The sequence below is a fragment of the Necator americanus genome, chromosome X (genome assembly GCF_031761385.1).
Source record: "Necator americanus strain Aroian chromosome X, whole genome shotgun sequence".
NCBI classification, from domain to species: Eukaryota; Metazoa; Nematoda; class Chromadorea; order Rhabditida; family Ancylostomatidae; genus Necator; species Necator americanus.
The window spans coordinates 1,968,233-1,992,913 of NC_087376.1; the positions used below are offsets into that span (position 1 = coordinate 1,968,233).

The 24,681-nt window shown below is 39.3% G+C and overlaps 2 protein-coding genes across 3 annotated transcripts; both read left to right on the forward strand.

Moving 5' to 3' along the window:
• Positions 1-292: 292 nt before the first annotated feature.
• On the forward strand, positions 293-10,270 carry RB195_021243 (uncharacterized protein; the record flags this gene model as incomplete). 2 transcript variants are annotated; one of them, XM_064207879.1, is made up of 15 exons in its annotated part: positions 293-356; positions 2,431-2,522; positions 2,591-2,648; positions 3,390-3,499; positions 5,400-5,477; positions 6,663-6,712; positions 6,833-7,653; positions 8,165-8,229; positions 8,289-8,420; positions 9,019-9,109; positions 9,210-9,305; positions 9,445-9,548; positions 9,613-9,694; positions 9,756-9,880; positions 10,145-10,270. In XM_064207879.1, 15 exons carry the CDS (start codon positions 293-295, stop codon positions 10,268-10,270), a joined length of 2,094 nt encoding a protein of 697 aa, XP_064063760.1. The 2 variants fall into 2 exon arrangements, with proteins under 2 accessions (XP_064063760.1, XP_064063761.1); XM_064207880.1 differs by lacking the exons at positions 2,591-2,648; positions 3,390-3,499.
• A 9,263-nt stretch (positions 10,271-19,533) lies between these two features.
• Positions 19,534-23,287, forward strand: RB195_021244 (uncharacterized protein; the record flags this gene model as incomplete). The annotated part of the gene is made up of 13 exons (XM_064207881.1): positions 19,534-19,551; positions 19,631-19,674; positions 19,862-20,033; positions 20,097-20,469; positions 20,552-20,746; positions 21,117-21,190; positions 21,250-21,378; positions 21,436-21,526; positions 21,598-21,699; positions 22,018-22,121; positions 22,188-22,269; positions 22,352-22,476; positions 23,162-23,287. 13 exons carry the CDS (start codon positions 19,534-19,536, stop codon positions 23,285-23,287), a joined length of 1,635 nt encoding a protein of 544 aa, XP_064063762.1.
• Positions 23,288-24,681: the final 1,394 nt, after the last annotated feature.

A 24,681-nucleotide genomic window follows, 5' to 3' on the forward strand; every position in this document is an offset into this window, starting at 1 on the left:
TCCAACTGTGCACAATTACACAAAAAAAAACAGAAGTTAAGTTCCTACAAACTACGATCTTAGAAGCGGAACAAAGTAAACGAAAAAACTAGTGATAAAGGACTTTGATAAGACTTCATGGTCCTTTCACGAACTATCATACGAAGACACCATAGAAAAATATGAAAAACAAGAAAAGAAGAGCTCCGAGGATTTTGTCGCGCTCTCCGAAGAGGAGCCAGGGCACGCCATCACCCTGCGCGCAAGGCGTCACCTTGGATAATCACTCCAAGACGTACAGACAATTTTCAGGATGTCTGTACGTCTTGGAGTGATTATCCTCATGAAAACTGACATCATCTACAACGAACTGCAAGGTACGTGTTCAATTAATTTAGTAAAGGAGAAAGTAAGGTGCTACGGTAGTTGAAGACACTCAATCGCGCTCATGTTTTTGGAAGTGAATAACTTCCAGAAACAGTCGATTCCGTAAAATCTAAGCAATCAGTAGTCATAGAGGGCCTATGATATGGAGATTAAAGCTGTTAAGAGAAAAAGAAAAGTAGAGGTTTTAGAAATAAGGAAGCGATTGAGTTCTTAATGGAATATTGAGGAAAAATCTGTTTCTTAGAGGAACTGCTTATTACAAAATAGAGGGAAAATGTAGTTGGAAAGTGGCACTCATTTCTGGAAGCATTTCACGTCGCACTTATTTCTGGAAGTTTTATCTTACTTTTTCTCTTGGTAAATTCAGCTTACATCTCATAGATTCTCTAAGACTAATACTTAGGTCTTAGAGAATCTATGAGATGTAAGCTGAATTAGAGCCCCGACTGATTCAGTTATTCACTTCCAGAAATAAGAGCGACACTGGTTTTTTTTTCTCTCCCAACTACATTTTTCCTCAAAATAGAACTCACTGTCGAAATACGCATGGCTAGGAACTTCACCAAATCATTTCCGCAACTAAGTGACGATTAGTGAAAACAGGGAACAATGGCCTGACATCATTTAACATTGGATGGAGCCCTAAAAGGTTGTAGTGGAATTTCTTGTCCAAATTTCTTGTATGTTCACATTTTACAACAGAAAATTCAACAATTAACACTAATGCTACTGCTTTAAAAGTTAGTACTTGCGTTTACAGAACCCAACTTCAACGAGAAGTACTCTCGTAAGTTTGGTATTAGTTGTACAACTCAACTATGATCAAAGGTAGGTCCTATCACTCTTTCTATCTTTTTTTCTAGCGTAGCGTAAATACAGAGTTTCATTGGGGGTCCCATCACCTTGAGAATTTTCCTTGTTCTGTTTTCCTGTTCCTCAAATATATCCTTCTTTCATTTCCCTACACATACACCCGAACTATTCCGAACTCGAAAACGCTGCAGAGCATCTGCATCAGCGGTGATGTCACGATATTGGCTCAGGAAGGAAGTACAGGTATCCTTAAACGAAGAACACTCCTTATTTCTTCAACATATCCATTGCAGTTCGTTTCCAATCTCGGATTAGATGCACTCTTCTCTTCAGCTGTGGTTTGCTTTTCCATTCCTTGTCACTTCACTTTCAAACCCGTCCTGGTGTCTACCAAGCCTTTTATCCATCCGGAATCAATAAATTAGTACCAGACATGTCTGAGAGGATAAATATACTGATTTGGCACATTGGCTAGCCTCCAGAAGTCAAGTGTGTAGGCTAGATACGCGTTCGTAAACCTTAAACGATTCTGAACTGAAATGAACGCGTTGACGCATCCTAAACGGATTGATTAACGCTAGACACTTTATCCTTAATCCTTAATTCCACCTTCTCGAAAGGTGTGTGGTAGACATCGACAGCTGGGTGCGTCCTTCAATGTGGCAGAAAGCATTCATAGTCAAAACGTAACAGAACCAGGTATAGATCCATAGATGCGATTGTCGGATCTAGTGCTCTGATCCCTTCACTTTTGAACGATTGGGGAAGGGACCTCCTTCACTTTTGGGCGGTTGGCGAAAGGACCCTCTTCACTTGAGTTGCACCCAATGAGCTAAACCCCCTTCATCTGAGGAGGGTCCGGCTTCTCCCTATCGCACCTATGGCAGAAAGTTTGCAAGATCAAAGCAATCCTTTGTACCATAACTTCGAGAGCTAGTACCTCATCCTACCTTATTACCTCATTTCATCCTATCTTCGTAATTCCTCCTTGCATGAACCGCATTCTCCTGTTTTCTCTGTCTCCTTCCTGAAATCCACCTCATTTTTCTTCATGTTCTTTACAAGTCTGAAGACCTGACCTCAAACAAGAAGTACTCATTCAACCATCAAATCATCCAACTCATCCAACTATCCATCCGTTCATCTGTAATTCCTCAGATATGTCCCGGCCAATCCTACGTGCTCCACGTTACATTTCTCCATAACCCTATTTTCAAACCCTTAACTTTCGCGGCATAACCGAACTTTCAGTGCATTCACGGAAAAGCAACGAAATTTACGGTCGTCGACGAGACGACGAGGGAGGTTTCGCTACGACCCGACGTATCGGAAATGGTCATGAGGTGTTGTCACTCAATGTACTTTGTGGATTTCGAATTGTTTGAAGATTTGAAGCGTATGGTTTCCTCAGAATGGTATCATCAAACGTCCTTTTAGTGCCGATGCTTCACGAAATGTTCAGGATACAGGTTTGCTCAACTTTTACTATTTCCACTTAGGATTTTAGATCCACCACTTCTTGGAATAATACGAAAAGTTCATCAGGACATTTCTGTGGTAGTTTTGCGATCTCCTTAAGTGTTCACACATTAGGGAACAAAGTAAACACGTCCTCGGGGGTCAACAACATTTTCCTAAGCGAGAGCGGCTGAGGAACAGTTTGGAGGAATACTGTAACAGCTCATAGAAATGAAAAAAGATAAGTGTGGCTTCAGAAAAAATGGAGATACTGGAACCGTTGGGATAAATTAACAATTCCCCTCTTATTTTTAATGAGCTGCTTACGAGATTGTTCATTAATTTTATTGGGAATTTTCTACTTGGGAGGTCGTCATTAGGAGACCTCATCGATGATGGTGTTCTTCCTTAATAATTTTTTGTCCACAGCAAAAATTTTCGCAATTAAATGGAGTATTCGTTCGGATATTTCATCTCAAGGACTTATTTTGAATAGAAGAAGGCTACCATTTAGTGAATGAGGGATTTTATTCATTCCTCTTAAAATGGAACTTTGAAAAAACCATGGGACCAAACGAGTGTTCGTATCACTGTCTGAAGTGACCAAGAATTTCTAGCGTGCATTAATACAATATTTCTAATATTATACTTTGAACCTTATCTTCGCTTTGGGACCCTTATTTACCTCAATCTGCTTGGAGTTACACGGCTGCGACCTTTCGAATTAACTGCTTATTGATTGATTGTTTTAGAACTTGATGTGAATCGGCTTCGAGTTATATTTAGGATGGAAATCGCTTCCTCAAAACAGCAGTGTTTTAAAACGTTAAGTCTAGATGTACGAATAACTATGAAGAAAAATGTTAGTAGTAAATTTTCAGGAAATATCTGAAATGTGGAAGGGAATTGGACCACGAATACTACAAATAAATAGGATGTATTCTTCCAGAAAGAGGCTATCATTTATATGTCAGAAAGGCGGAAAAGTTACGCTCAACCATTGTAATCGATAAGATTTTCAAATTTTTAAAAAATGTCCTCGCTAACCTCATAAAATTTCGCAGGTTATAAGTACAATAAGTACAAAGTTATAATATAATAAATATAATAAAGATCGCAGGTACGCGTTATCATTATCAATTTGCGTGGGCGTCCTGGCCACCTGTCGCGCTCTAGGCACACGCGCGCGCAGTTCGCGTTTGCACTGCGGTAGGTAAAATTTTTTCGGCGTCCCGTAGATCAACATCGTTTTTTCGCAGTATTTTCGTTGTAACGTTTCTTGTAACGTTTGCAGTTGTGTTTTTTTTTTCCACCAAGCGACAACGGAATTAAAATTTCTTGCCAACTCTGGATTCGCATTTTCTCCGAGACGTTTCCTTGGGATCCCAGGTGGGTTCGTTATAGTACTTTTTTGTACTGAATATTCTTTAGGAACCATACGTACATTGGATGCGAATCGATTCGACTTCAATTCCAAGTGACGCCTTTTTATGTTCAAGTCAATGAGTCATAAAATCTACACGATCAGCTCTACAACCTCGATCTTTTCGACTTTTTTAAATCCATGGTTGAAGATCCTTTAAAAATATGTGCTCAAGTTCATTATCAGAAATAGTTTTAAACTTTAGTCGATAGAGTCTACTTTAGGAATGACCAAGTTTACTACTCTAATATTGTTCCTACAATTTCACAGGGGAAAAAAAACCTAAACGAATGATTTCGTACCAGGACCAACCAGGTGCCTGGAACGAAAAGTGTCAGACAGACGCTTGCCGCCGTTCATATTTCGTATCTGTTCTTATGTGTCAAAATGGTTTTTAGATGAATTTTTTTCTTATTATTCTAGAAAAAAAACACTTAAACATTTTGTACCATTATATAGAAAGGTATTTGGCAAGGAATTTCAGCGTTCCTGTATCAAAAATTCCACGATTTCCTCTTGTAGCGAAGTTGTCAGGAGTTACATTCTGAGACGATGAAGTGATCCAGAATCTTATAACAGTACTAGAGCAAGTTTGGTGCAAATCCTAAAGTTTTAAAGAAAAGAAGTTCTGAAGTTTCCAAAGAGCATCTTTTAACTAGTATCATCCTTATGGCGTAAAGGGATCATCTGCATTATTAACAAATTTCTAAAACGCTTGCCGTTTAGTAATAGATGTCCGGAATTTTCGAATCAGTTTCAAATCCCCTTTAAATTTATTTTCTGCGGAGAGATTTTCTCTCATTCTTCCACTTTTGATAAAGTGATTGGTGCTCCCTTTTTTGATAATGATAAACATAACGTAACTTAAATATCGGATGAAAATTCCGTTAAAATATAATGTTTAGCCGTTATAAACTCATCCAGAACATCAAGTTCCTAGACTATCCTTGAAAAAGTCAAGGTTCTATGACGTTATGTACGTTTGAGCCGTTCAAAACAATCATTTAAACATTGCTTCATGATTTTAGTGATCCTGTCCTTTGTTCGAATCCAGACTAATTCGAACTCTTGAGTATCCGTACTTCGCTTTGCGGATTTTTACTGCTTCTGTGACTTCGTCAACATTCATCAATGTTGCTGCGTTCTTAATACCGTATGATAAAGACTGTCCTGGAGAGATGAAGGATTTCCTCTGAGCTTCATTTACTATTTAATGTTTGTTGCTTTTTCCGTGTTTCTACGATATCCGTTCTTCGTTGTCCTAGTTTTTCGGTTCTTAACCGTCGTCGTTTCGTTGCATTTTATTCTCAAAATAAACGTGTTAACCTGCATTTTTCAGGTAATCGTGTTCCTTTGTGTACACTGCAATCAATCGATCGCTATGGATTCAACTCCTAATGGCAACATCAAGAATGATGTGAGGGAATTTAGATTTTTTTAAAAATGCATGTAACATGTTAAGGTGGGGATAAATATAGTGTGGAGGCACTTAACTGCCCTCTTATTTCTCGAATTAAATAATTGAATCAATCGGGACCCTAAACCTAAGCATTAGTTTTAGAGCATCCATGAAATGTGGGCTAAAGTTACTAAGAGAAAAAAAATAATAAGTTAGAGCGTCCAGAAATAAAGGCGCCACTGAGTGGCCCCCCATCTTTCCCGCTCCCCCATCCCCTTTTCAATTCCATCCACCAAACATTCCATGCGAGGACTTTCCAGATACTTTCCAGAAAGATCTCCTGGGTGGAATGTAACTGGAGGGAGCACTCATTGGCGCCCTTATTTCTGGAAGTAAATAACTAAACACTCAGGGCCCTAAGACATAAGCATTAGTCCTAGAGGATCTATGACATGTAAGCTAAAGTTACTGAAAGAAAAAAGTAAGATAGATCGTCCAGAAATAACGGCGTCACTGAGTGCTCCCCTTCCCCCATTATATTTTCCACATGACCCTAAACTTGGTGCAGTTAAGCTGGCGACAGCGGGAGGTTCATAATCCAAAGATGTGTGGAACTAGCGAGGACCCCACCGACCGTTACCTCAATGGCGTCACTTCGAACACGAACGCGAATGCATCGTGTTTCAACTTGTTTTAACATGTCTATACCTCGTTTTCGCGCTCTTCTGGACCAATCAGAGGCGAGCCACAACTTTCTGATCCAGGTACTGGCGTCTTATCCACAACCACCAAAGGCCACCCCTCTCCCACCTACATTTTACCCGATCCCCTTTTCAATTCAATGAACGGAACACTCCGTGCGAGGACTTTCCAGTTGTTGTTAATTCTGTTTCTTGATTCCTTCGTTCTAGTATAATGTATTTTGTATTTTGGCAACGTTTGGTCTTTTAAAAGTACCTAGTAGAAGGGAGCGGAGCATAAACGATAATAAGTTCCATCATTTTAAGGATTTACTGAGCGGGACTCGCGCGCAGTCCGCGTCAAACGTGTGCCCATCTTTAAAGACAGTTACTTTGTGGGTGGTCGCACCGATTCCAGATTATTTCTTGAAAAACGTAGCAAGCCGTAGCAGATCAACTGTTTCGCTAGCTGTAACGATTGTAACTAGTGAGGAGAAAGAATTTTACCTAATTTTTCTTCCAGATCTGCGAGAACATCAACGAAAATCGCGATATCGCGCAAGCTTTCGAATCGTAAGTCACAACATTTAAACTCATAAGAGTTACGTAAGGAAAGGATTAAGTAGCAGAAAAGTTTTAGAAAATGTTTATTTCTGAATCAGATGATGACAATTTTATGTTATTCGCTTCTAGGATGCCATCGAATGATATGAACCCTTTTGCTCGTGGTGTCGTTCCAGAAGATATGTGCCATATGGATTCAGATGACAATTTTCCCAAAATTACCCATCACGAATTTTTCATTGAAAATCCTTTTTCAGCACCCGCTGCTGTGAATATGTCGAATGTGAACAGCTCGAACGTCAACGTTGAGAAGAATGACGCCTTGTTCGATTTCTGGAGCGATGGAAGTTACTCATTGAGCGATTTCTGGAACATGGTCGAAGGAAACCGCGCTGAGCAAGATGTGGAGAATGTCGCGGAGGAGAACATGAGAGGAGATCGTGGCGTTGTAGCTGAACAAAACTACAACAACGTCGAGAATGATGTTGAGCGTGAAGTTGCGCCCGGTGCTGATCCCGAGGACCGGTCCGATATTGAGCCTCATCTCGTTTCCGATTCTGACTATGATGTTGATTCTGGTGCTGAGCATGATGTCGATTCTGATACTTCTGATGTCGAGTACGATGCCGTGTCTGAAGCTGAACAAGATGTGGATTCTGGTGCTGAGCAAGATATCGATTCTGGTGCTGAGCAGGATATTGATTCTGGTGCTGAGGAAGATTTGGATTCTGGTGCTGAACAAGATGTGGACTCTGACGATGACGATGACGATGAGATTGATTTCGTGTCCGGTGATGAGGAAGGTGTCGTGCCCGTTATTGTCCAGGATGTCGAGCAAGATGTTGGGCAAAACGCGGATTCTGATGCTGAACAAGACGGCGAATCCGATGATGGCAGCGAAAATGATGCGGAGGAGAACGATGACACCGAATCGAACCGTACCTATTCATGTAATTTTTCTGTTTACCTATATATTTTGTCATATTCTTAATCATTTTGGGAGATTTTTCTCTTTAATTTGAACAGAAATGAAGTAGTAGGTGAGGGTAACAAGACATTATAAGGGAGGATTTCCAGCAATTACTTCTACAAATCTTTTGTGATTATTTACAAGTTCTTGATGATCTACCACAATGAAATCTGCTCTTGGAAATTGCTGCAAATCTCTTCCTCGATGTTCTCGTCACTTTTTAGGATCTGGAAAAGATCTATACTAGTCTTCTTAAGTCCTAAAATTTTGCTTATACGTCTTAAAGTTTGATCCATTGGTGTTTCATTTACTTTTCAACATCTAGTAACTTACTTAAAAGTCCTTTAATATATAATACCATATTCAGTAACATTTTAAACTACTTTCAATTTGAAACAGCAGTATTTGAAAGGCGATTGGCTACCGTATCAAGAAACCTAAGGATTCGGTTGCGGCTGTTCCTCGTTCATAATTCCAGTGGTTGTTTTCAGCGTTGTCTTCGAATTCCACCGTGTATGAAGTCCATACTGTACCGGTTCCTCATGTTTCTAGTGTGGTCAGTGTTATTATTTGTCTTATATCCTTCAAATTATTCTGGATGCAGTTTGATTTTAGGGCGGTCGTGTTGGATATCCACTTCTTCATGTTTCTCCGGCTGGTACAGCGTGTCTTTCGCTTAGCCGTATTTTGAAGATGGAATTATCTTTCGACCGTTGTCTGTTCTTGACATGTTTGAATGACTTTTCCGTGAGTTTAAAAATAACTCTTAGCTCTTGGATCTACATGGTGGCACAGGGAAACTGGTTGTTTTGAATGTAGTAATGGCAGCTTCAAGAAGTTGATGGACAAGTGGGAATGGAATCCTTCAGTATACAATTTCTTGCCATTAATTTAAATATCATAGACCAATGGATCGATTCACAACGTGGATTTGTTGTGAAGTCATTTAACAGAAATGGTGATAGTACGACTGCTGCTGAATTCCGACGTCATTTCAATTTAGGACCTTATGACCGCGCTCCAACTCGCCACACCATCGATGAATGAATGAATGAATGAATGAATGAGTGAATGGTGAAATGGTTAAGATCCATTAGGTAAAATTTATCGGGAACTCAAGCCGTTGAGCAGCAGCTGCGCTATCACTATTTTCTTAAGATGAGTTAAGAGTAAATCAACGTTGTGAACCGATCCATAGATCCATAATAACTAAATGACGAGTAGTTGTATATTGAAGGATGCCACTCCCATCTGTCTAACAACTCCTGAAGGCTGCCACTACTATATCCATTCAAAATTTCCCGTTTTCCCGGGCCATCCTGTAGTTCTTAATTGTTTACTTCAGATTTTCATCAATGACAATGGTACGGCCTCGTCTATTGTCCATAACAGCGCTCGAATTGCTCAAAGAGATGATAAGATTTATGTGAAATTCAGTGAGTAATTACTTCAATTAACTAATTAATTAACTAGTAATTAGCGAGTTGGAGATGAACTAAGAAAAATCCTGCCTTACAATCCATCTATACTCTTAAGCGTTGGGACGTAACGATCAACACGTTATCCTGGGACCAGAAGGTGTCGTATTCACGTCGCGTAATCTTGAGGGAGCATACCTTCTCAGTCAAGGAGGTTACTAATTCAATTGTTTATTCTATTTTCTTCCCAATATCCTAGCAGATCCTTGTTTTTATGAGTTTTATTTAATTTGCTGACGTTCCTAAGCGTACTAACGAATGATTTATACTTTTTGAACGCAGAATATTTTTAGCTGTTAGCGAAATTGGACTGGATGGTCTCGACTTTTCGCTCGGATATCTGAATAATGATATTTGCTCTTGCAATTTTTATGCTTGGGCCAGAACTGGTCCAGAGGTAAATTTATTTATTTAGTAATGAAAAAAAAGCGCTTTTTTCAACTAAACATACTCTGGTTCAGTACTATCCAGCAATTGATCGCAATATCAAACGTGCCGTTATGAAAACTAAGCGTAATGGAAAATCTGATGTGTGGATTGATGGTATGTGATACAGATAATTCTATTTCCACTTAAAAAAATGCGTTTATTTGAAAATTTTCAGGATTCCGTATCACTAGAGATCCGAATGGTGATGTGAGCCTTTGTTTTCATCCGGTTTTCATTCGTCTTAGCCTCAGCAACAACACAATTCTCGTCAGAGCTCCTTCGATTGAAATGTATATTGAGGTGAGTATTCTCTAAGCTTCTACTTTTTATTTTAGCTTCTATTTTCTTTTGTTCATTTATTTATATTTTTCGATTATCTAAGCTATGCAAACTGTTTTGACGTGGTTTACTAAAATATTACAAGTATATATCCCATCTTCCGTGCAAAAAAGAAATTATTATGCCCACTCCAGGTTCTAGAGAACTAAAATCCGAAATATTTTTATAGATAGGACCATATGATTACTTCTCATATGCTTATTTCACTGGTTTTTTTTTTTTCAGGAAGGCAGAGTTGCTCGTGTTAGATACGGTAACAGAAGGGCTTACGCATCCAAGACCGGAATGATGCTTTGGGATAGCCTCAAGTCGTGCTCGATGGATCAGAATGGGCGTATCGTCACCCTTTAGAGGATTTCATTTTTTTTTCGGCATTAGTTTGTCTATTAGTGGGAGCGCAGCAAGGAGTATAAGTTCTTTCGGTATGATTCCAAAATAAGAAACAAAACAAAAAAAAAATAGGACAGACGTATGGTGAAATTTTGCTAACAGAAGTAAAAAATAATTACATTGCGATAGAAGAAAAATCGTTTTAAATTCATCACTCTACTGAGAAATGATAACTTCACAGGTTTTCTAAAGATGAAGATTGAATAATGCGCACCAAAGATTTCCTTAAAGCAAATTTTGAAATTTTACGAATGAGAAAATTGAATGGGCCATCTTTCTACACTGTTATTACTATTGAGAAAAAAAGAACTTTCAAATAGTCTTTCTATTGACAAATAGTATCCTGAGATCACTATTGGCTTTGATTTTTCCAGACTCTGACGAAGGCAAAAAACCCGAAACTTTAGCTATTAATAAATATCATTCAAATTTTGGGCAAAGCTCAAGCAAATCCATGAAAAAAGTGACTTGAGAGTTTCTTTTTTTTCGATGAAAGGTGAGAAATAAATGGCAAACGTACTTTTGATGACAAATTTTATATTATATTTAAAATATACAAATTACTATTTTGAACTATAACTGTAGTGTATGATTAAATTATTATACAGATGCAAAAATTAACTGTTTATCTATGTGTACCGATATTTTCAAGGATAGCTGATTGAAAGACGTCATTAGAACGCTTGGATGCTGCCTAATTTTTCTTTATCTTTCCATATCCTTGGATAAATGTGTCCATCCTGCTCAAGATCGAATATCTAACGGTAAGGGAATGACGATCCATGCGATAGATCCCGACTATATTTAAGAAACACGAATAATATTACCCTTAGAGTCAAAATTGAGTTGAGAAGCCCAGGATATAGCTACAATCGGGTAAATGCGAGATCAAGCAGGACAGTTGCGTAAGCGGCTGCGCTCGAGGCGGCGCGGTGGAGCGGCGGTCCTGTAAGGATCATCGCTACCGCCACTTATTTCTGCAGCATATCCTTGGATAAATGCTTCTGTCCTGCTCAAGTACAAATATCTACCGGTAAAGAAATAGCGATCCATGCTATAAATCCCGACTAATTTTAAGAAACACGATTAATATTAACTTTTGAGACGAAATTATTCGGAAGACCAGGATATAGCTATAGTCGGGTCATAACGACATCAACCAATGACAGTTGCGTGGTTCCACCTCAATTCCAATCGCTGTATCCACCGCACCGCTTCGTGCGCAGCCGCTTACGCAACTGTCCGTGTCTCATGTTGTTTTGACTCGACACATATCTCGTTAGGTTCCGCGTAGAAATGATAGATATTATACTCCTGCTTCGCTCTTACTTATAAAGTCTCTTTTGCTTCTACACAAAAAAAAGTCTGGTTATTGATTAGTTCTCTAAATGGTTCTTCTTGTTGTTCTGATAGCCAATATATTACTATTTATATTATCATGCTCCTAGGTTATCTCTCAAATTGATCTTAAAAAAAATCTTGAAATCTTCATTTTAGGGAAATTGTTGATCTTAAGAAAAACAAATTTAAAGATTGTGTTTTCATGAATTGTTGAGATTCCTGTGAATATTTAGCTATTCAGCTGATTTGTGTTCAACATATCTGCTATGTTAAGCTTAAAGGCATCACCCCACGAATAGGGCGCGGTATGGATTTTTGTTGGAGTGTACCATATCGGTACAGTATCGGGTCGTAGGTTATGAATACAAGGGTGCTTCCGCTTATCTCTCCCTGCATCACTGTAAACAGACGGTTTCGGAATGCGGTTCCTTACGACGTCCTCTATTGCACCGCGCCACCATAGCAACGCGCCACACTTGCACCCCACCCCCGCCTGCGATTCGTCGAATGAAATGAATTGCCTATCGGGGCGTTCGAATGGATTTCCGACGATTCGTAGGCCGGGGCGGGGTGCAGATGTGGTGCGTAGCAATAGAGGACGTCGCAACGAACCGCATTCCGAAGCCGTCTGTTTATAGTGGTGCAGGGAGAGATGAGCGGAATCAACTCAATTTCCATAACCTACGACCCGGTATAGGTATACTCCAGCGAAAATCCATACCACGCCAGATTTGTGGGGTGATGCCTTAAAATGTCATTTCTGCCATCTGACATTAGATATTGTTGTCGTTGAAATGTGGAATAAAAACTATGCCGAATTCTGGAAGATATCATAGATTACTGTCACTCTAAACCTAATATAATGGTACCGTCAATCAGTAGGATCCATAATCACGCGGTACTAGGGTGGCATCAGTAATAGTTTATCGTACCACGTACTAGTAATATACGGATGATTATGCAGGAAAAGCGGAGCGACCAGTTTCTATCGATTGGAACAAATGAAAGTGACCTGAGGGAAAAAGTTTCAGGTTACAAAAAAAAACATTAAAGGAGGTAGTTCGCTAACATTTCTGACTGCATTAACTGAGAAGGAAAAGACGTACAGTTACTTTCAAGAAGATGGCGCATCTGCCCATGTATCCCGCCGAACCATGGATCACATTCACACAATCTTCACTCCTGACAGGGTTGTTAACAGAGGCCAGTCTGATCTTGGCCGTAGTTGGCCACCCAGGTCACCTGATCTGTCACTGTGCGATTACTTTTTGTAAGGAACCCTCAAGGCTACCGTGTATCCCAGCAACCCTCATAGTCTTCAAGAACTGCACCAGAGCACTCCTGATGAGAATGCAAGGATTCCAGCAATCCAGCTTCGATCTGCTTTCCGCACCTTAGTGACCAGGGCTCAAAGGTCCCAAGGGAATGGTGTTAATTTTCAACATCTATTATAAGCAGCTTAGCGAAGTATCTCCTTCCCTTTGATATGTTTCTTTGTAACCTGGAACTCTTTTCCCCGAGCCACTTTTACTTGTCCCATCCGTTACTAGGTAAAGGATCATTAAAGGCATTAATCGAACCACCTCGAATCTGAGGTGGTACGAATTTCTGGTGGAGTATTCGTATACGGGATCGTAGATTATTGAGAGAAGGGTGATTCCGTCCATTTCTTCCTAATCGCCATAGAAAACGGCCCGGAAGATATGGCTTCGGATGTTCTGGCGCACTATTTTCTACAAGGAGTTCGACTGGAGCGCGCCAGCCTTGTGCACGCGCTGCATGTTTCGGGCCGTTTTTTACGGTAATTAGGAAGAAATGGACGGAATCACCCCTTTTCATAATCTACGATCCCGTATACGAATACTCCACCTGAAATCCGCACCACCTCAGATTCGTGGGGTGATGCCTTTAAGATAAGCTTGAGAGGTCGAAAAGGTCGAACCTCAGCACCTCTCTCGGTGTTCCTCGAAGATTAACGTCATGACAGTACAAGATGGAATGAAGACTTTGTCGCGTGTATCCTTGTTCCTTGGATGCAAAATAAGCGTCGTGAAAGAATCAGAAACAGACGGAAAGGATGGAAATACTCGCGATAGCGAACGAGGTATCTCTACATCAGAACCTCTCCAGATTTTTGTCTGCGAGCTGGTTGGTCATAGGATCCGTTACAAGAATCACTGTTTGGTCTAAATATCCATCTGGCGAGAATTTCAGAGTAGAAGACGGAAGATCGTTCACTATCTTTTGTTAGCATTCTTCACAGATTTCACAAACATTTCCTTTCATAAACACAGAAGAAAAGTGCGTAGAATTGGAGGGAACCTCTGTCCGATACAAACTTCTACGCTTATGGATCCAAGTAGTTGGTCCGACATCACTAAATGAACAACCATTCAACCACTTTTTGAACACCCGCCAATGCGTGGGCGACACCCGCGCTCACTTCATTCAGCAGTTTCATCTTATTTGCTTTTTTAGGTCTTTTTTGTTCAGCTGGACTCAGTGAGTTCTGTTCATTCTAAACCTTCTAATCCAGTCTTTAAATATCCTCAAAATAATCGTATCGAATCGGACGCATGTGAACCTCCTATAAGAGGAAAACGCAGAGAACGACTTGACGTGCTCCAGCGGCACCTTCGTGGACAGCGGCCAATGCGTGGGCGACGCCCACGCCCACTTTATTCAGCAGTTTCATTTTGTTTGCTTTTTTTGGTCTTTTTTCTGTTGTTTCCACAGAACTTTAGTGGTCGAATTCATTTCGTTTTCGGCGTCGTTTAACCGAATCATGGACTCTTGTTTACTGTAGTAACTATCGCAATCACTATTTACCTTCCATACCTCATTAATTCCTCTCTCTCAACATGAAAAGAGACCAAATTAAATAACTACTCTTTAACAGCTTCAAAATAAGCAGCATCTAAAAAAATGGTAGCTAATTTTGAGCCCCAGTACAAATTTTGAGGAGTTTTCATCTTTCAGAAAGATCCCCTGGGTAAAGTGTAGTTGAAGGGGGCACTCATTGGCGCCCTTATTTCTGGAAGTACATAATTAAATCAGTTAGTTATGTAAAAAAAACCGCCCTAAAACCTAAGTATTAGTCCTAGAGGATCTACGACAAGACGACATGCAAGCTAAAGTTACTAAAAGAAAAAAGTAAGATAGATCGTCCAGGAATAACGGCGCCACTGAGTGCTCCTCCTTCCCCTATTATATTTTCCACATGACTCTAAACTTGGTGCAGTTAAGCTGGCGACAGCGGGAGGTTCATAATCCAAAGATGTGTGGAACTAGCGAGGACCCCACCGACCGTTACCTCAATGGCGTCACTTCGAACACGAACGCGAATCCATCGTGTTTCAACTTGTTTTAACATGTCTATACCTCGTTTTCGCGCCCTTCTGGACCAATCATAGGCGAGCCACAACTTTCTGATCCAGGCACCGGCGTCTTATCCACAACCACCAAAGGCCACCCCTCTCCCACCTACGTTTTACTCGATCCCCTTTTCAATTCAATGAACGAAACACTCCGTGCGGGGACTTTCCAGTTGTTGTTAATTCTGTTTCTTGATTCCTTCGTTCTAGTATAATGTATTTTATATTTTGACAATGTTTGTTATTTTTAGAGTACTTAGTAGAAGGAAGCGGAACATGAGCGGTAATAAATTCCATTCATTTCAAGGAATCACTACTCGGGACTCGTGCGCAGTACGCGCCAAACATGTGTGTCCAATATCAAAGACGGTTACTTTGTGGGTGGTCGCACCCACAAAGTAACTGTCTAATTAGGTGCCCAGTTTTTTTAAATCCCTTTTACTACGTTGATGGGCAGATGTTAAGTACCGGATGAGATCCGATGTGGAACTTTTCCGGCATTTAAAAGTACCACATGCAAATGTTATGTTTCTTTGAATATGTAGTCATGATTTTAAAAAATGTAGGGAAAGAGTAGTTCCACCAAACCTTAAAAACTGAAAATGGAATGAAATAAAGATATCTCAGAAGTTTAGTTAATTTCTGGAAGTAACCTAACACATTGCGAGTAATCTTTAGCTTTAAATAAAAGAAAACATTAGCATCTAACGGTCATAATGACGATTATAATACTTTAAGGACCCACATATTTTCCAGCAAGTATAACATGAACTGTCGTTTTCAACTCCTACAGCGCAGGGATACAAAACTTTATGAGGCAAATCTTCAAAAACTTAGTTGTATCGAAGGATTTTTTATGAAACTACCATGAGAACAATTCTTGTTCAGAAATACTTCGCTGAGGGCCAATTAGTTCTTGTTTTTGAGTATTTTATTAATCCTATCTTTATTGTTATTTATTACTATTTTATTTCTCTTCCAGCGAAAATATAGATTTCTCTAGTCATATTGTGGACGTATAATATTTACCTTGATCCCAAAAGACTGATTTTGACTTCTCCCTCATTATTTGCGATTTAAATTTCGCGCCCTCACAGGTTGTAAGCGCTACAGTTCCTGGTTCTATCATGTCCTGACTTGTGAGAGTGAGTTCAGCGTCCCCTCGGCTGGACAAATTGTTAGGTCTAGAAGTCTGGATTTGGAATAGCGGTCGATTCGTTGTGTATTGTTTTCTTTTGTTGTTAGTTATGGAACCTTTTCAAATTTCAGTTTGGAATTGTTACCACGGACCTACCAGATTGTAAATTCTAGCACTTCCATTGTTCTTACTGTTTTCCTCTCATTTACTTGTTGACTACTGATGTTTTTAAACAGAGACTCTTATTGCGTGCCTCTTTCTGGAGTTTACAAGTAATCGTTTCAGGTAATTCATCGTGCGCATACAGATCTGTACTATACCGTCGATTTCGACGATTTCAACTGTTTTCCGAAAACGAATCAGGTAGCAGTTCTTTTTTTTTACTTGACTGTCTTACTACTATTACAAAGCAAATCATTACTATTTAACGTAAGTTGGACAACATTTCTAAGAGGTACAGGTATTACTGCTTATTAAGCAAGGTCTTAGCAATTGCATACAGGGCAAGAACTATGAATAACTGAAGTAAATAGAGAAAGAGCAAACACTTGGCACTCAGCCAGCTTACCCTTAGGTAATAATTGTTCTCATACTTTAGTCTTAATTGGAAGGAAGATTTCCCCACACTACCAATTTTGTTGGGAATTGATCTCATATTCATTTAATAATGAAAAGCAGAAAAAAAAACGGTGTGCAAGAAAAATTTCCAGTTTTTTTCTTCCAATTTGCAATTCCTCTTTGGGACCACCTGGCTTATTCCCCTAGAATATGACAAAATATTTATAATGTCCTTATATATAGGAGATATTTCCGATCAACATGTAACTCTGTTTATTTTATAACTGTCTTTTATTTGTAAAGAGGAGGGGTGACACGTTGAATGAAATAGAATAAGAGACTAACTGGATAGGAAAAGACAACAGAGATATTTCTGGATTTCTTAGAAATAGACATTCTCCAATTTTACGAATGATACCCACCTAGATTAATCCAATCCAACCAGTGTAGATAAGTGTGTATTCTCCATCTTGGCTTTTTTCCAATCCATATCAATGAGGTTATCGATTCAGCCAGTTAGCAACTTTCATTTGACAATAAAATTGATGGATCAAGCAAAATTCCGGTGTCTGAAGATAAAAAAGTTGGGTTATGGAAGCGAAGCATTGTTTTGCGTTCAATTTTTTCTTTAAATATGCTCCATTAACGATCAAATAAGGGTTAAGATGGGATTCTTTTCTATTTTAAAATTATTCCTTGTGTTTTTTGGATTCATTTGAATAGTTTCATGGATCACATACAGTCATACAGTCAATCACACAATGATTTCATCGTTTTTACTCAACTTTTGAGTGAAAATTTTTAACGGCAAACATTGCGTTTCACTTAATTCACTGACAATGTCTGGAACTTAAGAAAAAAATCACAATTATAATAACATTAATAAATTATAATGCAAGAATTTAGGATTATGTTTAGATCTTTTTTTTAAGAGTGTGTGAAACCCTTCCCCTTAATCTATCAATATCAACAAACAATTATTGACAGTTGGAAAACTAGAATAGCTATAATTTTATATAATTGAATCCATTGAAATTATGGATAAGGTGTAAAGGAACCATTAATCTTTTTAATGTAATATATAGGGATATTAATAGGAGACATGAATGTCTACATACTATTTTTATATTATGTTATTTTATGAGTAATTTAAAGTAAACTCACAGTAATTATTTGATCGCTTTTATATGTGGAAATATTTAGTAGTTGAGAAGATCGATAAGATAACATAGTTGAGGATTTAAATCCATAAATTTCCATGTTGATTAGAACAAAGCGAATAGAGCAGCTGACCGAGCACAATAATGTCCCGTGGGTGGTCCGTCAAAGGTTACGAAATCGATCGAGGTCAGGTTTGACCATCTTATAGGGTCAAACATGGACCTACCTAGTATCATTACAGGGAATTTTTTCCTCAAATTTTAATTCAAATGCTGCTTGAGAATGGTTGCATTAATTCAATTAAGATGTTATGTTTTTATAAAATCTTCCATTAGCTTTGAAATAGATCTGAAAATTAATCCTAAATTTAATTGATTGTAAAAAATGAGTAATGCAGTCGAGGATTGGGAACGATGGAATTCTAGGATATTTTCGTGAATGGCAGTCTCATTAGTGTGGATACCTTACGCAAAATGATTGAACTATCAATTCCTACAATTATATCGTATCGTGTTCATGTCACAGTGGTTGAAGTGAGACAGAAGCTTCTCCAATGAACCACAAATCAGCAAAATATCTTTTAAAGCAAATCCTGAGGACATATTTGGTCCTTCAGCGATTGAACTCTCGTTAGTTAGGTTCTGTGATTTATTCATGGTTAGTATTTACTGCCGTGACACATCGGTTGGTCCCGAAACTCTTCGATAGGGTGCATTTGCGTCCGTGAGCCTCTAGAATGGGAACCAAAAGTCGATCGTGAGTTCCAAATGGATTGACCAATTCCCAAGCTAAACACAAGATTAAACGGTAAAGAGTTTGAGTTTACTGTCATTTTTACAGCGATCCAGAAGTTTATTCTGCACGTCAGCACCATAGTGATCCGCTTTTAAATTTTCTCCTGATTTTATGTAGATATGGAAGTATTCTTGGATCAAAACGACATGAAGCACGGTACAGTTGCGTAAGCGGTTGCGCTCGAAGCGGCGCGGTGGAGCGTTGCGGTCGGGATCGTGGAAGGATAATCGCTATCGTCACCCATCTCTGCAATTCACCATGGTCCCACCTCGATTCCGGCCGCTGTCTCCAACGCTCCGCTTCGAGCGCAGCTGCTTACGCAACAGTCCTTGCTTCATGTCGTGTTGACCCGACTATGGCTTGCGAAAAAGGGAAGGCGTCGCTTGTTAGAAAATGGACCTACATATTTTTTTCAAAATATTTTAGAGTGCTGATAACCTTTGTAATACTGCAAGGCTTGTGACTGATTCGTAAACAAAGTAATCAACAAATATCGGATTTGACTATACGCACGAAAAGTGAACCTTTTCCTTTGTAGACGAACTTTGAGGATCAAGCCTTGTAGTATTCAACCAACATGTTTTCTGATGCTGATTAAAGTGATGTTTTGATTTTCAAATTGGTTCTTATTGGCTTTTTAACTAGTCAATTTTTAATAAGTTTTTTTTTTCATTCGAGGTGAAAAATTTAGCACCTCTGAAAGCGTTTTCGGGAAATAACGTTGTCATCAGTTTTGAAGTTGAACAATTTCTTGTTTATTCTGTCTGTAAATTTCTTTAAAAAAAAACTCTTTATTAGATTTTCTTTCAGTCTAGGACGAAATTGCTGTGCTCTAGGCTATTCAAACGTGAACTGCAATGTCGACATTTGATCAAGTACGGAAAGTCATATTATTTTAAAGCAGGAGAAAAATCCAACACATTCAACGTAACACATTTTTATTTTTGCTTACAGATCTCCGAAATCGGTGGATCAGGTGATCATGCTGCTCCTTATCCGTAAGTTTCATCTTTTTTTTTCTTTGTGAACATTTTACGTTTTCATATACTTTTTTAACTTATTATTTTATCAAATTGATCAAAACATTGATTGTCGTTGCTGTGCTGCTGCGGATGAAATCTTCAAATTAATGTCGGTTCGATCCGACATGTTTAGGACGGTTCTGCTCAAACCTAACTGCTTCAGGCCGAGACCTTTGGCTTCGGTATCGGCTCCACCATTGTCATCGCTTTCTCTGTCACCTCCGTCAGAGTTGCCGCTGCCATCGCCGAGACCTTCAACGACACCTCCAGTTCTACAAACACGAAAACCAGGGCTCATGGGACCAGTGCCACCGCTTCTTCCTCGTGTCGTACCGGTGCAATCGTCCTTTTTCCCGTTACCGTCACGCCCAGTGCCATTGCTAACTCATATGTTGCAGCCACTGCCATATGGAATCCCACTGCCGGCCCCTCATCTGCTACCAGTACTGCACCCGCATCTCGTTCCAAGACCATCGTATGCCATGCCTCCGCCAATGATTCCTAGGGCGCCTATCATGCCGCCACCACCGCCACGACCTTTGGTGCCACCATTGCTTCCTCTGCTGCCACCGCCGCCACATTTCTTGTCTCCTCCGACGTTCTGCCTGCCTGTGCTGCCACCAAACATGAGACGTCTTCCATCACAGTTTGGTACTTCGCCACCACCACGAATTGGCACTTTGCCATCACCACAGCTTGCTCCTTCGCCACCAACTTCGATGTCACCGGCACCACAACTGCCGCCGTCGTTCGTCAACAATCTTCGTCCAGGTTCGTTTCGTTATTCTCACGACTGACTATCATTCATCCTCCGTAACAGCGCTGTTTTTCTTTGAATAGATCATATTTTAAGCGAACCCGAATAGTATGGAACCCATGTCGTGGAACGTTAATCCGAACAGTCGTGAATTCGGAAGTCACAGCGCTATGTGGTCCAGTGCAGCTCTTGCTCGTCCCGTTTGGGCTCAACAGCCCTCTCAAATGAACATTCCAAATGATCAGCAGGTTCGCGAGCAGAATCCTGAAGACGACGATTATCCTGATGATGGTAGGGAATTGGTTTTGTTTCTAGCTTCAATTGATCATATCTGCACATTTTTTTTCTAATTTTTCTAGGACCTCTTTTCCTTATCACCTTCGATTGACAACGTTTTAGTGCCTAAAAGATTTCGCTGGTGGTCAGCTTTCCAGATGAAAATAAACCCAAAGTTCTGGTTGCGGCAGAACCTCACGTTGTAACTCAATCCAACTAGGGATTATGGTGAAACGGACACCACTAGCGTGTACGAAATAATCATTTCTTTCTAGGACCTGTTTCTCTCATCACCTCTAATTAACAACGTTTTAATGTTTTCTTTTGGTTAAAAAATACGAGTTTTCCTCAATTTAGTGCTCGAGATTAATTTTTGTCATTCTAGAATCTGATTCCGACATCGAGTCTGAGTTGGAACCCGGTGAAGATGCTGCTCCTATTCCAGTTTCCTTTTTTCCGGTCTGGAAGATCGTGGATTTCTTTACATTTAACTTCTTTTTTCGTAGCGCTTCTTTCAGAACGAGGTAAGATCCTATCCTTCTTTGCAAGCCAACTTCAAGGGTTCATACTTCATAATGCTCGCGAATACTGTCACAATAGAAATGTCTGTTGATCGTTGTATGAGACTTACATTTGGGAAAGTTTCGGTATGTTTTTAGTTTTATTACTTTTTGAAATATATGCAATATATTTTCCTTTTATAGGTGTTTATTAGTGGAGACGGTACTACTACTTCAATCGCTCATAAAAACATGTATATGGTACAGAATGGTCCTCATCTTGCTGCAAAATTCAGTAAGCAGAGATTTTTTGAAAACATTTTGCACCTGAGTTCATTTCACGGATCTTCGACTGTTCCTATTAAGCCGTTTCATCCGTCACCGATCAACACGTTATGATTACCGAAGGAGGTGTTCTGATAACGGCCAGCAATCTGGATAATGCTTTCCTTGTTTCGGATAGACTAGGTTTCTTCTAAATGTATTTTTCTCTGATTTTTGACTAGACACAGTAACAGAAACGTTTTCACAGATATTTAAATTATTTTTTTCTCTTTTTTTGCAAAAAAACCATTGTCTCGTTGATGAACTCCTAGGAAATGGTGGATATTCTTCACCGCCTGTTTCGACGTTTTTGTTTTGAAAAATGTATCCTCACGAAAAACTAGTATTGGATAGGAACTAAGGGTTACAACTCTAGGATGATGAGCTCAGAAATAGTATTTTCATGCGTGTACGATTTTTTCCAATCTATACTCCATGGATTTTTTGTAATTTATTTTCAAGGCGTCTGCTTCATTCCATTGAATAGTCTTGACTTCACTCTTGGTCAATTGAACGGCCAAATTTGTAAGAAATATTTCGAGGAATTTGCAACGGTTGGAGTACAAGTAAACAATCTTCTTTTCATAAACAAACTTTTCTTTAAGCAAAATTTAATCGATTTCTATTTCAAGTATTACGATCAAGTAGAGGAAATTGTTGGAGCAGCTAGATACTATAAAAAACGTCCATGGAAATCGAACATATACGTACAAGGTATGTTTGAAATGTGTTCTTTCTTTTCTCCTTTCCTTTTCTTTTTTTTTTTCTTGTTATGGATTCAATTTCTTCGTCTTAGGAGTGTTTGTTCGCTATGTTGATCATGGAGAAGTTGTGTATCGTTACACCCCCTACTCCGTTCATTACAATAGACGTTCAGGATGTCTGTCACTCAAAACTCCTCGCATCGAAGTTTCGATTAAGGTCAGGAATTTACTTTCTATAGTAGTAATTGATTATGTTAAGCACAGTCATGGAATTAGTGATAGTCACACCACACTTTACCTCTGAAATTAGGTTATTTAAGTTAATAAATATGTATTAAATAAAAACTAGGAAAAATACATCCCCTACTACCTCTCCAGCTATTCTTTATCCACCAATTCCATCTACTTTTTCACATGTTCCACCGTTCCACTCATAGTGACGTTAAAATCACCTCATCCCCCTATTGAATTTCACTGTCGAGGAGTGTCTGCCGCATCTTCGTTACGGGACGCTCAAATGCCAGTGAGGAGATATGGCGCCGTGTGAGCATCCTGAAACGAAAGACGATGCAGACAGTTGACAGCGGGAGGCAGCATGGAGATCAAGTGTTTTGACCTGACTATGATATCGATCCTCAATCTCGCCACCCTTCTGGAAAAATCTCGTCACACGCTCGTTCTTACTTCGCTTTTACGAACCGCCACCTAAGAAGACACTCACAGACCTTTTTTTCAAGTTTACAATCTCCTCTTTGTTGAGCTTTTTTTTTCAACCTCAGCGATATTTAATGATTTTTTTTTTGCGATATAATTTGAGTCTAAATCGAACCTGGTGATCATTCGTAACACTCTTGGAATACAGACTTTGTTATATGATCTAAATTGCAAAAGAAATGTTTCAGGAAGGATCCAAAGTGGAAATCAAGTTCGGCACCAGACGTGTACACGTATCCAACATGGGCATTGTTGTATCGGATAACGCAAGATCAGCTTCTCTGGATCTTTTCGGAAGGCTGGTATCTGTTTGAGTTAAAGGCATCACCTCACGAATCTGAGGTGGTACAGATTTCAGGTGGAGTATTCCGTACGGGATCGTAGATTATGGAGAGGGGGGTGATTCCGTCCATTTCTTAATAGTTGGCGTGAAAAACGGCCCGAAAGATGCGGCGTGTCCACACGGCTGGCGCGCTCCAATCGAACTCGTCGCCAATTACCAAGAAATGGACGGAATCACCCTCCTCTCCATAATCTACTATCCCGTATACGAATACTCTACCTGAAATCCATGCCACCTCAGATTCGTGGTATCCTGCCTTTAAATCACTTCATTTCTACTCTACTTTTCTAATCTCCATCGCAGATATTCCTCTTTCTAAATCTTGTTTTCACCTTCATTTTTCATGTCTTCATTCTCACTTCAATTTTTGAATTTCAAAAAGAAATCTCTTCACCACAATTCTTTCTTTGTTGTTGGTCTCTCTCTGGTTCTTTATCGATTTTCTCTGCAATGATCTTTTCTCTTTTTTCTCATTCATATCCTGAGAACGTGTATTATCATTGATCTGGACGCTTATCACTTAAGATTCTGGATCTCCAATGATGTTTTGCTGTTTTGTTTTTTTGTGCGCTAATTTTTCTGGAATTATATGTCTATCGTTCAATTGTTCTCAATCCTTAATGTGCTCTTTCTCAGTAATATATCTCATTAACTCATAGATTTCTTCAGTTAATTTTTGAAAACTCTTCAATTTCATGCTATGTTATCGTTATGTCAAACATATATAGTCCGGTCAAAGCGAAATGAAACACGGCGCAGCTGCGTAAGCGGTTGCGCTCGAAGCGACGCGGTGTAGAGAGCGGTTGGGATCGAGGTGGGACCATCGCGAACTCCAGCAATTAGCGGTGGCTTACGCAACTGTACCGTGCTTCATGTTGTTTTGACCGTACTACACCAATGTTTTCGTTTCGGATTTTGTGTGTTGTGCATTTTTGTGTGTAGTTGGCTTTCTGTTACATTCACATAAGGCACTGTTACGTATAAGCAAGGTCCCGTATCGTTGTATCAGTTGCTTTGTGGCAGTAACTACATAGTTGACATTGCTATGCTACAACTATTGTACATCTCAAATCCATGATTCTGTTAAGTTGAACTATTTTGGTTCTCGAATAAATGTTGTTGTTTATGTAATCATTTGCGTACATATCAATTAAATAACATACAACACTGTTCGTTATAACACTATTAGAACACAAAGAACTAATGGGACCCATTTCAGAACCACGAAAACAACGCAAACACGTTCTTTTTGTTTTGGTGTTTCCTTTTAGGATGAACCAATGGATTCCTCAGCTAATTAATCAGTCAGGAATCATTTCATTCAAGTATTTCGTTTTTTGTTATAGTCAAGCTTTTATCACATCT